Source organism: Myiozetetes cayanensis, unplaced genomic scaffold (assembly GCF_022539395.1).
Source record: "Myiozetetes cayanensis isolate MyiCay16 unplaced genomic scaffold, myiCay2020 scf7, whole genome shotgun sequence".
Taxonomy (NCBI): Eukaryota; Metazoa; Chordata; class Aves; order Passeriformes; family Tyrannidae; genus Myiozetetes; species Myiozetetes cayanensis.
Window position 1 is genome coordinate 23954601 of NW_026087964.1, and position 15198 is coordinate 23969798.

Here is a 15198-nt window from a genome sequence, read left to right on the forward strand (position 1 = left end):
GTACCCTGTGGAGAAGTATGAAAACTACAGTGAGTTCTAGGCACAGAAAATTTGCAAGCTGGTGTCTTGGAGTTTCTAAATTTATTGGCAGAGGGCTCTGTGCAGGCATGCATATGTAAGAAACGCCTACCACATTAAGTGTAAATAAATAATAATGTCACCCTTGATGAAGTAATGAGTTATGCATACCCTGCATTTGTAAAAATGGCAGAGAACCACAGCACAAGATGGAATGGTTACTAACAACCTAGCTATTAGATCTTGCTACTGAAACATTAACTACAATATAAAATGCTCAGTTGTATTACAGTTTTTCTGCCTTTTTTTTTTTTTATGTGAGTTTGCACTCTAATATTCATAGGAGAAAGAATGATGTCATTTTATTAACCTCATAACCACTTTCCGCCAACAGAAAAGTAAAAGCATTGGAATGACATCTGGCATGAAGTTTCTGTTTCTCTTAAAAACATCCCTGCATTTTCTGTTTCTCAAGACACCAAGGACAAAAATAAAAACTGTCTTCTGACAAATTTTACAGCACCAAAATGAGAAAATAGAAATAAAATAAAATTAGTTAAAATTAGTTAATTAGTATTTGGAATTTTAAACATGAAAATACTATACAGTCAAGAGTTCTCCATGGAACAGCTACCACCACCAGAGTATTTGACCTACTTATATTATTACCAGGAGTCACTAAAAACTAAAAAAAAAATTGTCTTTCTTATTACAGCAAAGCTTTGGAAAAAGAAGGGAAAAGAAACGGTAAAATTTAAAAAAACTACCAAGTCATCCTTTTAAAAGGAGTAAGCTAACTTTAGAAGGTATAGATTTTGAGAGATACATCACATATTCTATAATGAATTCACACATAATAACAACTTAGATATACAGATAGATAGATGTGAGCCCTATCTTTGTTTGCTGATTGGCATTGGTTTTTCTAAGCAGTCAAGGTGATGTGCAGTTCCTACCTGTATATTCTTGGCAGAGACTAGAAGGATAGAAGTAACACACCATTGAGCTAGGTAGGCTGATCGTGAGCTCAAATCCAAGAGCAACAGGACTGTCATGTCAATTGAATAGCTGTCCACAATATCTGCTAGAAACAGGCCATTTCCAAACTCACTGATGACATTTCTGATGCCTTAGCTGGGAAATGCCATGTATGGGAGCGCCGGCTCAATCACCAAAGCACTTACCTCAGAGACAGTGCAGGTCATGAAAAGAGGCAAAGCTCAGAGGGGACTTGGTCCCAGATCAAGGGACGTTAAATGTGAGAAGTTGGACAATTCAAACAGGTGAAAACTGAAATGATTTCTAGCTGGGCAGACATCATAAAGGTAACCATATCCACACATCTATACAATGAAGCTGTGAATGTGTTAGGGATTTTTAGTCATGGATTGATTTTATGGATTTGTTGGTTTTGTGGGGCTTTTTTAGTATGATTTAGTATGAATTTAATTCCAATTACTCTTGAGATTACGTGACATTAATCACCATCACAAAACAAAACTTTGACAGTTCTGAGATCCAATGGTAGCATTATGGTTTCTAGGTCAATGCTGAAGCTGTCTAATTTCATGGTAAATAGTGAAATGTTGGCCAGCAGGTACAAAAACTTTGTGCCACAAGAAAGAAGCAACATTTCCCTTGGCAACACTATAATAACAATGAATTTAATAATCTTCCAGATTTCCTTATTTGGGGTAATATGGCTATTTTAAGACAACAGTGCTGGTACATTTGCAGTTTTAAAAGGAAGGTGAGCCCAGACATCTTAAAAAAGAAGAAAATATCCTCATCCTAAAGAAGAAACACATACCTCCCCCTCTGGGGAGAGGTCACTGAATAAAATTCAACCTTGGAATTTAAATGGATGTGGCTACTAATAAAATAGCCTACTACTCAGTATGACAAGTACTTTTCTCTTAAATCTGAGAGCAAAATTATGACAGAACAATGCAGCCAATTCTAAGAGGTAGCACCCAACCCAGGCAATTTCAGAGCAGTGTCTCTCAAAAGAGGAACATCTCTTTTCCTTGGGGCACAATTACGGCCCCATTCACACTGTCTGCTGTGTACTTTTAAACTGAATTTGGAGGCAGAAATCTCTGCTCAGTGAATATATGAGTATTGTAGGATAAAAACAACAACATTTTTTTTTCTCACACAGTGTCACGTATTATTTACTCTGGAGATGGTATCTCTGTTGCTTTTGTATTTCATGGGCCCATCCTGACTAATGAACCCTCATTAAAGTCACACATTTTAGAAGAACAGGGGTATAGCTAAAAAGTGTGGAGTGGCAACACTTTCTTATTTTGTTACCTCCCCAAATATTAAACCCTCTCTTGAAGGAAAACAAGGCAGTTGCACGAGGAATACTGGGGAGTTACAGGCAGTGTGGTGTAGCATTTAGCTTGTGTTCCCCTTCCCATCTATCAGTTTTATGGACGGTCAGAATCAGAAAAAATAGAAGGAGGATCCCAAGAGAGGGAAAATATGATAGGGCAGGATATCTCCTTGATAAATAGGATATACTGTTTCAATTCACACATCATTTAAAACTTCTGGGTAGTGTAAGCTCTATCATGTGCAGAGGTAAAGTAGAAGAACACAGAGAAAGTTTGTGACCAACAAGATTAATCATTCTGATGCATTACTCTTAACCAGCACATGATCGTCTTTCCTTTGGAAATATCCAATTTGGCTCTCAGATCATCCATCCATCCCAGTTAAGGAGAGGACAACTCCATAGTAAGCATGCAGCTGCACTTCCAGTCAAAACCAAACTTTCTTTTGCTGATGTAAAAAATTTATTGAGCCAACGTAAGTGTGAAAAATGTAGTGAGAGATCTTTAGTTATGACAAAATAGTATAAGTGGGCTGTTTTCTACCTCTAGCAGGACATTTTAGAACTGAGTACCTGCAACTGAAAGGAATGAATCAAGGAGCAAGGAGAAAAACAGAAAAGGTTATTCAACATAAGAGTTAGACTAAAGGTTTCTTGTCAACAATGTTTTTTTTTTCTGAAAAGCACACAGTAGACTAAGCAGAGAGTCATGAGACCCATCAGAGAGATCCAGCAATGACAGAAATTCCAAAACTGTGCAGATTTATTTTTTTGGGAAATCTGAGATTCTAACACCAGCTGTTTATACTGGGTTATCTCCTTTAACATCAGTTGGAGTCTGACATGCATCCATCAGTGAAAAATCCAGAATTCCTACGTTGTCAGAGCCTAATAGTATTACTCCCAGCAGATCTTTCCCAAACAGTTGTCTTCTGTGTGGTTCCAATATACTATAGAAACACTACTACTTTCATGTTGAAACAATTACCTTTAACTTATGATTCTTTATTATTTTAATAGCTGAAACATAACAAATATGATAAATAATTTCTCTGTAGTGCTGCTGAAATAAACTACCATAATAAACACAAAATTTAGTGCAGTATGCTACGTACCACCCACTCACGATGTAATGTCCTATTTGATTTTTTTTTTTAAATAAAAATATCTTGGGTCTCAGTACTTTGCTCTTCTTACAAACTCTTGTCAACAGCTCAGAGACAGGCCATGTGCTCAGAAAACTGTCTTAAAACAGAGTCTGTGTAATTGAAAATAATTGCTGTTTGAGCCACTGAAAATGAGTATGTGCTTAAGGAACAGTTACAAATGTTAGCCTAGAAAGTTTGCTTTGGCTAGCACGGTTTACCTTAATATGATGAGTGGAAGGCAGTGGGTAGAATCCAAAGCCACCTACAATTATGATAGTGCTTGTTAAACATTTCTTTTTTTATGAAATGTATAGTTTGGTTGTTTCTTACCTCTGTTTTTCTGCTCCTTGCTGATTTACTGCATGCCTTTTATACAGGCAGATGTCTGTTGCTGTGAAAACAATGCTGAGTTTGCAGCTTTATTTTGATTCTAAAGCTGAACTGGTTTTGAGATGGAATTTAGCTTCTGAGAAGAGCTATGGATATGAATCACTAAAGGAGAGAGAAGGGGGCTATGGGTCATCAGTCCCATCTTCTACAGTCCAGAAAGACTAAAGAATGGCTGCAATGAGTTCTTCTACCTGAGATGCGCCTGTTTTTTAACTAAAGAAAGAAGGTTGCTTATGGTATTAAAAAATACTACAGTCTTACCAAGAGAGAATAGTTTTTAAAATTAATGTAGTCAAGAGCTTGCTACTATCTAAGTTTTGCATTTTTTTTCTCCCCAGATCTTGCAGAAATTCACTGGCTACAAAGCTATAAAGTGTGGTCATATTCTTCTTGAAGGATCAGAGATCATATCCTGCTGCCAAAGACCATGAGGAGAGTCAGGTTGATTGTTTGTTTTCCCCATCTAGAAAAAGATGGCTATTTTTTACAGAAGTATCTGGTTTCAATTGAGAACAACACTATATATTTTACTCATTTAAGGCTGACTCTAATTTCATTAGGAGTTAGCTCATGAAGACTTGCCTCTTGCTAGGGTTTCTGAAGATGATGCCTTTAAAAACAACACAATGGCAGAAGAGACAGCACAGGAAGAAAAACTTTGAGCTTTCACTGAACTGCATCAAAAATTAACTCTACCAGGTTCTTAGAAAAAACTGCTCCTTTCTTTGGTACATCTCCAAAGGTTAGTAGGATAGAGTTCAATATACCACTAACTCAATTTCCTGAGAGAAATCCAAATGTGATACAAAATGGTATGTAAATAATACTGTGGTCACCAACAGGATGTCGTAAAAAATGTGGTGGTGGTAAAGCTGAGTGTAGATGACAGCTGAGAACAAGAGAAACCTCACTCTCTTGTGTGCATGGAATTTCCAACTATGCTTTCGTCTACTCAGCAAGCTACACAAGTTTTATACTGACATTATAACAAACTCCTCTATGCATCTGACTCAGCATGTTACTTCAAGAAGCATTTTCAGGTTGGTAGCGATAATAATAATAATAATAATAATAACAAGAATCTTATTTAATGCTAAAAGTTACATCATCTCGAAACTTTATATAGATGTACAACTGTCACACAATTCAGATTATTTATATACCTCACCTTTAATGCCTACCCTTTTGTTTATAAAATTCCTTAGAAAAAGCTATAAAATATTAAGTATGTAGCTTCCCATTCTTTTTACCAGTTTGGCAACAACGAACAGCTCTTTAGCAAGACATCCAATACACTTCTTGAAAAAAGCTACAGAATGCAATGGAAATTAAAATATTAAACATAATGCATACCTGCAGAAGTAATCTCTCAAAGGCAAGGAAGTTGTCCCATTTGGAAGTCTGGGGGTGTTTCAAAGTCTGGACTGCGGCCAGTACAAGCTGTAGAAGACCACAATGGTTCTCCAAAGCTTTGAGATTATTTCTGAAAAGCTTAATGTATGAACTGAGCTGTTCTGGAGTGACTCTGCCTGTGGAAAGGAAAAAAGGCAACAGCATTCAGTGGTGGCAAATACAAACTTAAATTTTTTTAATTATAGTGAAAGGGTTATAGAGAACTGTAGAGACTCTCTCCACTATGGGCCTGATCCTAGTTTCACTGCAGTCACTGGGAGCTTCAGCTGCAGCAACAGGTCAGGACAAAGACTTCATCCATGAATTGTGGCTTAAGGTTTGTAGTATGCCAGGTTTTTAACAATGCACAACAGATGCTGACATAATGGGCAATAATTTTTTTGTTTTCAGACATAGAGGGACATTCATTTAAGCTAAGGAAATAATACTCGACAAGTGCTTCTAAAAAATCTTTCTGGTTTTACCAGAAGTTCAATGGGAATTTGTGAGCATTTTACCTTACACCAAACTCACACCCTCTCACCACTTCTCGAGGATGCATTTTTTATTAGTCTTGACTCAAAAAATAGATATTATGTTAGTGGGCCTGTAGATGTCTCCTTATTAGAAAAGCATGAGAGGCACCATTTGGGCCACACAAACACTACAGAATTCCATCCAACATTAAAGTGCCAGCTGAGGTGCTCAACCAATTAATATTTCAGAAGGAATGTCTTTCAGGAAGGAAGGCAGGCCCATGGCAGCTCATCTGCCCCCAGAAAATCATCACAGGCGATCACACATGCCATCAACAGGTAGGGAAAAATTATGTCAAAACACCATCGCAGTTGCGAGTCTGCACTGTGATCCAGTCCAGGGCTGATTCCTGGCAACCTCTGCCAATAACAAGTTATCTTCCTCAAGAAACCAGACTTAAAGAGCAGGGATATATGAATAGAGTGACAAGGATCCTTTAACTTTAACAGGACAATCTTTGGTGCCAGGAAGACACTAAGGTGAGCTGATGCTAAGTGGTTCCTGGCTGACACCACCCATCGTTTTACTCAGGATTTTTCCATAAAGGAAAATTCTTGTAAAACTGCCTCTGGGTTTTTTCTCTGCGTTTGGTTATATCATCACTTTACAAAGCTCCCCATCTCCCTCTATCCTTTCAGTGTCATATAAATGGTGAATAAATGATTCCAACAGTGAATAAATGCTGAAAGCTCTTTCTCTTATTTTCAGTGATACCAAGAGCAGTCTTTGGAAGAGCATTTAGATTTGGGAAAGCTGCTAAATAAAGCAAAAGCACACAGGCTCTTTATGTGAATTTTAATGGAACGCATCAAACCGAAAAGTCAGCAAATTAACACACAAATCAAGCTGACACCACTCAGTAGGCCCGAGGGCCGACAAAAGGCTTCCAGTTAGCCCACATAGGCTAAAACAGCAACCATGGCCATGTGTGTTTTTAGACTAAACACTGGAGCTTTCAGTCTTGTTTTATTTCTTTTAAAGCTGTGTCAGGCAGATTTACACAGTGATTTGAAAATGTCAACCATGATGCCTTGCAGCATACCTTTGATAATGACTGCATTATTACCTAGAGCAGTCCTGATATATTGTAGAGTGTTCAAAATCTGATAACTTGCTTCAATTGAGAAAACATGCAGTTGCCAGCCTTCCCTCATATGAAACAGTAAAATAAGAGGGCTTTCAAGACTTCTGATTTCAATTAAAAAAAAAAAAAATCATGAGTTTTGTTCCATATTGTTCCTGTGAAAGTGAATCCAGATGCAGCACTGGCTCAGTTTGAGATCCATTCAGCATCATTTTAGATAAACAATCAAACTCTTTCCCACCCTCAGAGTACCACCAAAAGAAAGTCCAAAACATATGTAAATATAAGTAAAATCCTGACCTTAGCAAATCATTAACGAAACTTACATTGGCATTACAGAATCCAGCATCTCATCTGTGATATTTACAATACCCATGGAACCACTCAGACCCAGGGTTTGAGAGTTCCAGCCAATTTCTACAGAGAACTCTCCCTGGACAGCTGGCTGATAAATACAACTATTCCAGTAGCTGAGGAAAGGAATTTGGGAAAGTGATTGGTGGTAATCAGCAATTAAATTACTTTTCCTGAGGCCTAAAGCCTCATCACCTTCCCTGCTGTTTGTTCACAGAGGGAGACTTCAGCACAACAGATTAAATTTAATCTAATCTCAACCCTACCAGCCTTTTGGATTTTTAAAGTCCCTCTGCTGTTTCAAGTCATTCTGTGTTGCAATGTGGCAGACAGGTTCTAAGAAATCGAGAGGAGATAGATTTCAATCACACCAATATATTTCAACAATCATTTCGTTCTTCTAAAGCATATTCTGAGATTCACAGGCAGAAGATGGCAATTACTGGCAAAAAAGACTCTACTGTAAGCATCTTGTCCTGCTCTCTTTTCTTCCTGCTCCATCACAGTCATACTGTGCTCCAAACTCTACATCCACGCATAGCCAGATGTCTTGTGTGGGCATCAAAGTCTGACTTGTGAGGGCTACATTATGCTGACAAAGCACTGGATAATTTTTTAATTCCTGGATGTGGAAAAGAGAAGCATGACCTCAACCACCCTTAAGGGATTTTAAAATACTGATAACCTTTCTTGCACAAATGCCAGGAATTCCATATTGTCTGGGAAATAACCTTTGCCATTATTACTTATCAAACAGCATCTGTGAAACAGGTGCATTTGTCCCAAACTCTGTCAACTACTTTAATTCCCAATACAGGACTTGATAAAAACAATATCTACTGAAAGCAGTATTAAAACAAACAAAAGCCAAACACACACACACACAAAACAACAAAAAAGAAAACCTACCAAAAAAAACCATTTCAAAGCTTCATGCCTCTTGTCAAGTACAACAAAGAGGATAAAAAGGGTAGATGGTGACTGGGAAGTATCACAGTGAAACTCAAAAGTTAACAGAATACAAGAGGATGGGGAGCAGAGAAGAAAAACAGTGAGTGATGATGTGGGGGAATTAATTCAGCTAATAAACTACGCACGGTTAGTTTGGAACAATTAACGTATTTGTGCACTAATGTTAAGAATCTTGGACAACAGAATGAAATAACAGTGTAAGGAATGAAACTGGACATTAACAGAAGTAACAGAAAGATGATGGACTAGGGACCAGTCTCACTACTGAAGGAACTGTTCCATTCAAGAGATGCTAAATGTCAGTGTGACAAAGCAGCTCTGTGTTTTAGTACTTTGAAAAATTAAGGATGAAAAGGAAGAGATAACAGGGGCTAGGCTAGTCTAGGAAAAGAGAAAAGAAATATTTGTGTCTAAGAAATGGTAAAATTAGCTACCTTATAAAGCTGATGTCAGGAGTATGAAAAGCTTCAGGACAAATGTGCAAGAAAAAACCACCTTACATAACACAGAAAAGGGGGTTAAAATGCATTTATCGGAGAATATCATGACAAATTGATATGTAACCAATTAATGAATTAATTATCATGCACATGGATCTAGCATAGCATTAACTATGCCATAACCATATTTGAGCAGGAAAAAACTAGGATTAGAAGAATTGCAAGATACCTAAGAAACATCCAAAAGTAGATGGCAGGTAATATGCAACAGAGAAGTACTAGCATATAATAAGAAAAGTACGTTCATCTGTGTGCAGTACAAATTCTGGTAATGAACGATTCCAGAAAGGGGGCTGTCAGAAGCCTGTGGAACATCATTAACATGGAGAAAGAGCAGAAAGCACAGCTGGATTGAGCATTCGACTAATTAATGTAAGTGGGATGAAATATAACAGTATAAAGTGCAAAATTATGGATTTTGTGGCTAGGATAAGAGCATCTGCTGTAAATGAGGAGTTAAAACCTGGAAATGAGAGAAGAAGGAAATAATGTCTAGGCCTCCTCATTGTAAAAAAGCAGGTACAATTTGTGCTAGGTGATAATAGGTCCAGTAAAAACAAGGCCATAGAAATACCTCAATACAAAGCCTCTCCCTCCTGGAGCACTTCACACAGCTCCAATCACTCCCATTCCTGGAAGTTTAACTCGAAATTGTGACACATGCACAGACAGGTTACTATAGTGATTAGGAGGGCAAAGAACTAAAGTTAATAAAGCAAAATAGAAACGCCCGGCTTATATGAGCTCCCTGCCCCAGCTGGAAAAAAAAGAGGTCTCTATGAATACATGAAAAATATTTACATTAAGGTTCAATATTGATAGTCCAACCAAGGGGGATAAATAAAGCATGCATATATTTACACAAGACATTAAGAAATATCACTGTATCAACCAGTCTTCCAGTGGTGGAGATGAGTGGAGGCAAACAAATTTAACTCATTCTAAGGTGAAGTTTTATGAGTATCTAATAAGCAGTTGCATAAATGTTCACAAGACTTAACTCAATACAAATGGCCGCCTTCAATCCTTCACTGCTATGATAATTAATTTGCAAACATACTGGGATACGGAGATTGAATTCCACTTCCAACTTTCAAGAATTCAGGGCAGATCTCAAAAGAACTGCAGATCACTTTTGCCAAGTTTTACACTACAGAAACTGTAGCCTGGTTTTGGTTGTTTCTTAATAATTAATTGAAATAAATAATTTGTTGTTAAATATGAAAATAGCAGCACTGAATACCAACACTTGCAACATTGTACCACACAGAAAATAACACAGTTCATACTACACGTACTAATGGTGATGTGCACAACTAGACTGAAAGGAAGAAGTATTTCTGTTACTAGTAAAGCAGATCATTCAAGATAGACAGAGAAAGTAGCAAAAATTACTTATTAGGAACTGATACCAAAGGTCTGTCAAAAATCTGGTTTTGAGTAGTGAGAGTAGACCGAGTGGAAGAGAAAGATGTCCACCTCAACAGTGAAACAAAAAGTTAACTGGACAAATCACATTTATAGACATCAAGACACGATTCAGCAGTATGACTTTTTTCCATTTTAAACTAATGCTACAATTTGTGTAGTTCAGTGCAGGCATTGCTTCAGGAATATAATTATTTTTCAAGATAGATTTACTGGTAAAAGTAATTTTTTTTAATTCATAATCCAAAACTGCGTACTTTTTTAACATAAAAATTCATGGATGAACGAGGCGTCAAAAGAGCAAAGGTCAGAATTATCAATGCACTGTTCCAAACATAGAGGCCGTATTTTTTCATATAACACTTAGTTAATTATCTCCATAGGGACAAGAAAACAAGTAAAGAGGAAAGTACATTTTGTGACCAACTGAGTAAATAAGTGGATGCTCTTCCAAGACGACAGGAACCGCCAAATACACACAGTTTTAAACTTTGTTCAGTTTTATGCAAGAACACAGAGAGAGCTTCACTGGCTGGAGCGCTTTTGCTGAGATCCATTTTTCACTTGAAAGAACCATGAATAAGAAACAATCTTGGCACCCTTATGTTCACAGATGAGATTTTTCAAGTCAGTAGAGGGCTGAAGAAAATCCAGATAAATTGTTTTGCTTGTCCATAGTCTTAGGAATACAGACCTGTCTCTCCCAGTAGCAATGCTGGATACTTGAGAGGAATGTAGAAAGCTCTTGTACTCCACAAAGCCAACTGGGCAACTGTACTGCTAAGGGAGTTGGATATTTTACAAACCAAGTGAGAGCAATTTAGCAGAACAGATGATGCCCCTTATGTCCCCTTGTTAGTGTAATTTCCAGATGTTGTTATTAACTCAAAATGTTTTTGTACTTCTTGGGAAGTTTCAATAGCAATCTCTAAAAGCAAGTGCCACAAAAGTAATTTGACCTTAACTTTTGTTTAGTTTACTTCAAAAGTCGTCCAGCCCTTAAAATATTAATAAAGAAGAGAAGAACGTCGACTAATCCCTCGTTCTCTGGAGAGATGGAAAGTAGGACAGTATGAGATGCTGTTTGGCTGGCTTCTCCAGAACAAAGCTCTGGACCCAAAGAGCTCTAACTTACAACAGACTGAAAGCAGAGTTCCCAGGCTTATTTCTAAGAGTACATGCTCATGTCCCACAGATATGAACCCCTCTGCTCTTGTCCCTTGTAAGTCTCTCCCTTTTCTGTTGCAGGAACACCACTATCCAGATAATTCCATGGTCACAGGTATGAGCAAGTCCCCACTACAGCAATCCCAGGATAAGCCCATTTTGGGGATCTCAGTAGTCCCTGAAGCACACCCCTAAACACACTGCCACATGGCAGTGGCAGCCTCCTGCTGCCTGCCCCCTGCAGCACTGTGCCATCGAGGAAGAGCTGAGACTGGCCTTCCTTCCTGGCCCTTACTGACCTCCATTCCTCCTGCCACTTTAGCAACAGCTGCAGGACACAGACAGGGGAGGTCAGATACTCTTCCCTGCCTGTCATAGGCTTTCCAGTGCATCTCAAGACCTTGAGGAAGGCAGAGTCTGTCACATCTCACAAGTCCTAAGGTATAGCAGTGGTTCTCATGGAGCCGTAGACAATGGTGACAACTACACTGAGGTTTAGCAAATTCTAGCATAGAGGCAATACACCCAGAACAAATAAAGCTGGACTCTACTTACTTATTCAACTAGCACTTGCCATGTGATCTTAAACATCTAACCAGACTTGGCTTCAGTCTCACCAACTCTAGCATTGAGTTTGCTACCTCAAAAGTAGTGTATTCTATATCACTAGATGTGTATGGTGTCATTAAATCCATGATTTAACAGTGTTCCTATACAGATCATCTAAATTCAAACATATGCCATATGCTATTTACTCTCTCTCCTAAAAAACCTTAGTCTTCTCTCACAAAATGGAAACCATGCTTAGATAACAGTTGTATTGACTATTCTTTTGAAATTCTTTTACATGCCTTAAAACAAATAAAACCTAATCAATTAGGTGGGACAAATATAACTAAAGCAACCTAACATAATCATCAAGATTTTCAGTTTTAAGCACCTGTTTTTATCAGTTTTAATGCAGATGCCTAAATATGACCCCAGTAATGATTTGTGACTCCTAGATCATTTATTGTTTCATGTTTCCAAATACATCCTGAAGGGTTTGACAAATATAACTGGTAGCTTATGTGTCTCAATATGAATTGATAATTTCTTTCTTTTCTGTCCTTCAGAGCTTTGTTTTTAAATGTTCTGCTGCTTCAAACCATTGTTTCCTTCTTTGTACGCTCTACCATTCAGTTTTCCCTCTTTTAAATGTTAAATCAGTATGTACAAAAAAGTAACAACCCTCTCTAGCCAATGTCTACAATATTATCTGGTTGCTCTTCCAAATATTAAAGCAAATTTTAGAACTGTTCAAATAAACAGGTAAAATCTTGTCTTCCAGAATTAAGCTTCCTAGGAGCTGTCATCAATATTAAACTTCTAATTTAATACTGGCGTACCAGAATTTCCCAAATACTCCTCTTAATCTTGATTAAATATGTATTGTGGTCATATTTTATTACTTACTTTTTAACTCTTCCACCAAGTTAATAAATACAGAGCACTAGGCCACATTCCAAGCAGAGGGTCTCCAGCCCTTAAAACCCAGTAGCCCTTGAAAACAGTAACTGACTGTGACTGTAAAACGACTTGAAATCTCCAAATTCGGTTGAATTATCTCCAGAACACTCTAAACTTCTCACAGAAATGAATCAACTTGTTTGTCTTAAAATCATATTCCTGAAGGATTTCAGGTGGCTTGCGCATGTCCTCATTTAGCACTGCGACATATGTTTTCAGACACTGAAGTACTTCATCGTGTTCTTGGCACGCTGTCCCAGAGAGAGGGAGGTCATTGTTCTTCTTTGGTACGTTATTCACAGGACTGATTATTTCTCAAACGATTTCTGGAAGACTTCTGCAGCTGAGAATATCCTAACAGTCATTTTGGGTGGTAAGCAAATAAATAGGGGATGGAAAACATGATGATTGTATGAGTACATCCATATGTAATTCACCATGTCTCTTGTGTAACGAGTCATCTTTTGTGAGATTGAATGAAGAGGCTTACACAACTATGCCTGGAAAAAAAGCACTGGGCAAACCACCCAGCTTTACTGAATTGCCATGTTCCACCTCAAGTTTTACACTTCGGGACTTTGCAAGCACACCAACACGTACTGTAACTTTGATTTAAATCCTTCAGCACAGGCTGTTCTCAGTTACACTTTGCTCCTTCTGAATCACTTTCAGCCACTTTCTTCGAGTTAGTTCACCCTCCTTTTTTGACTAGATGGCTCAAAGCACAGTACTAAGTGCTGATTGCCACAACTACCACAGTGTTCCAGCAAAGTGCAGGTGCCATGTGTTTCTGCTGCATGTCAAGCAGACACCAGAGTCAGCATCTCCCAACCCATACTCATCAACTCTCTTGCTGATGCAAAACACAGTCTCTGTGGTTGATGCACTGTACAAAATGAAGATATCACAGCACACAATGCAGCAAGTTCTACCTTATCTTCAACCAGCCTGCTTCCCCACAGATCTAAATAACAGCAATTGCAGTGAATTTCATTTTCCAGACTTAAAGAATTAGTATTATGTTTTTCACCCAGGTACAGAGAGGTTTAATGGACCTGCTTCTGTGTTTTAACCATGTCTTGATCATCACAAATGGACAGTCTACTAGTACAGTGACTTTTCTTTTTAAAACCTCAAATTCAAAATTTGAAAATATTTACTTTCAAGACTGTGAAGAACTCAACATCAGCAAAAAATAATGCTGAGTAAGTAAAAAAATCTCTGGTTTTTACCTGAAAAAACCCCACCAAATAAATTTTGGCAGAGAACAGAGGATAGCAAGAAAATGACTTCTCTTCAGGAAGTTGCATCAGCATTCAGTAACTGACGAATAGTAGCCTTAATACCTACTTTACAAATATGTGTGTATGCATATTTTTTTGTTTGTTTGTTTATTTGAATCAGCTTACTTCTACAGAGGAGGACTTCTGATCCAGTTTTATCAGAACACTGACTCATGAATACCCAAAAAATGGAAGAAGCATTTCAACCTTTCCCGGTTGATTTGGTTTGTTTGGTATAAAAGTTGTTTGTGTAGAGACATTAGAAACACTGATTCACTATCACTACAGATTCCAGAAAATGAAGTAATGCTAATTGTGACATCTCTCAAAACAGCACTAGTTACCAATATATGTGCAAATAAATGCTATTTAAATTTTTAAGCTTTAACTCAGTCATTTTCTCTAATTTAAACAGTATAAAAAAATTGATAACAATATAGTTTGCATTAAACCTTTGTTTCAAAACTTCACAAATGTTTATCTACACATTAATGTTTACTCCCAGTTAAGGTAAACATCATCTAAATTGCCTAGAAAAAGACCACACTAACTTACTGAAGATAATATAAGCTTTGCAGTATTATATTAGCAAATAATATAAATAATGAAATTATACATTTGCAGAATTCCTGCAAGAGCAACACACTTGTGTTTATTTTTAAATTTTTAAGAATTATCTTCAGCTCTAATCACAACCAGACAGGGAAGGGGATGTGGCCCCAAGTTCATATTTAAGTGTTTGGGTTTACTGACTAGAAAAAAAGTTGATATAAAAATAACAAAAAAAATTAAAACTTTATCAAAAAATTCCAGACCCATAGAAAGATTATTGTCACCCCACTCTCTTCTTAAAAGGAAAAGTAAGGTTAGCCAAATAGTCCTGCATCCATGTGCCAACTAGAGTTTAATCAAAGAAAACATACCACCAGCATATTTTTCTGTTTCCCATCACTGTACAGGGTTCTGTGTTTCACTTCCATTTGCTAACTGTTTATAGCAGTGAAGTGCAAAGTAAATAAGGTATGAGACACAAATATGACATGTTTTACAATTTTATTAGGGCGTGAACCATTAC

General features: G+C 37.4%; 1 protein-coding gene across 1 annotated transcript in view; it reads right to left on the reverse strand.

The window, feature by feature from the left end:
- Positions 1-15198, reverse strand: part of SCFD2 (sec1 family domain containing 2) — a 191041-nt gene that overhangs the window by 134061 nt on the left and 41782 nt on the right. The window contains 1 exon segment of the mRNA XM_050337840.1: positions 5251-5426. Within this exon segment, the coding sequence (XP_050193797.1) occupies positions 5251-5426 (176 nt within the window).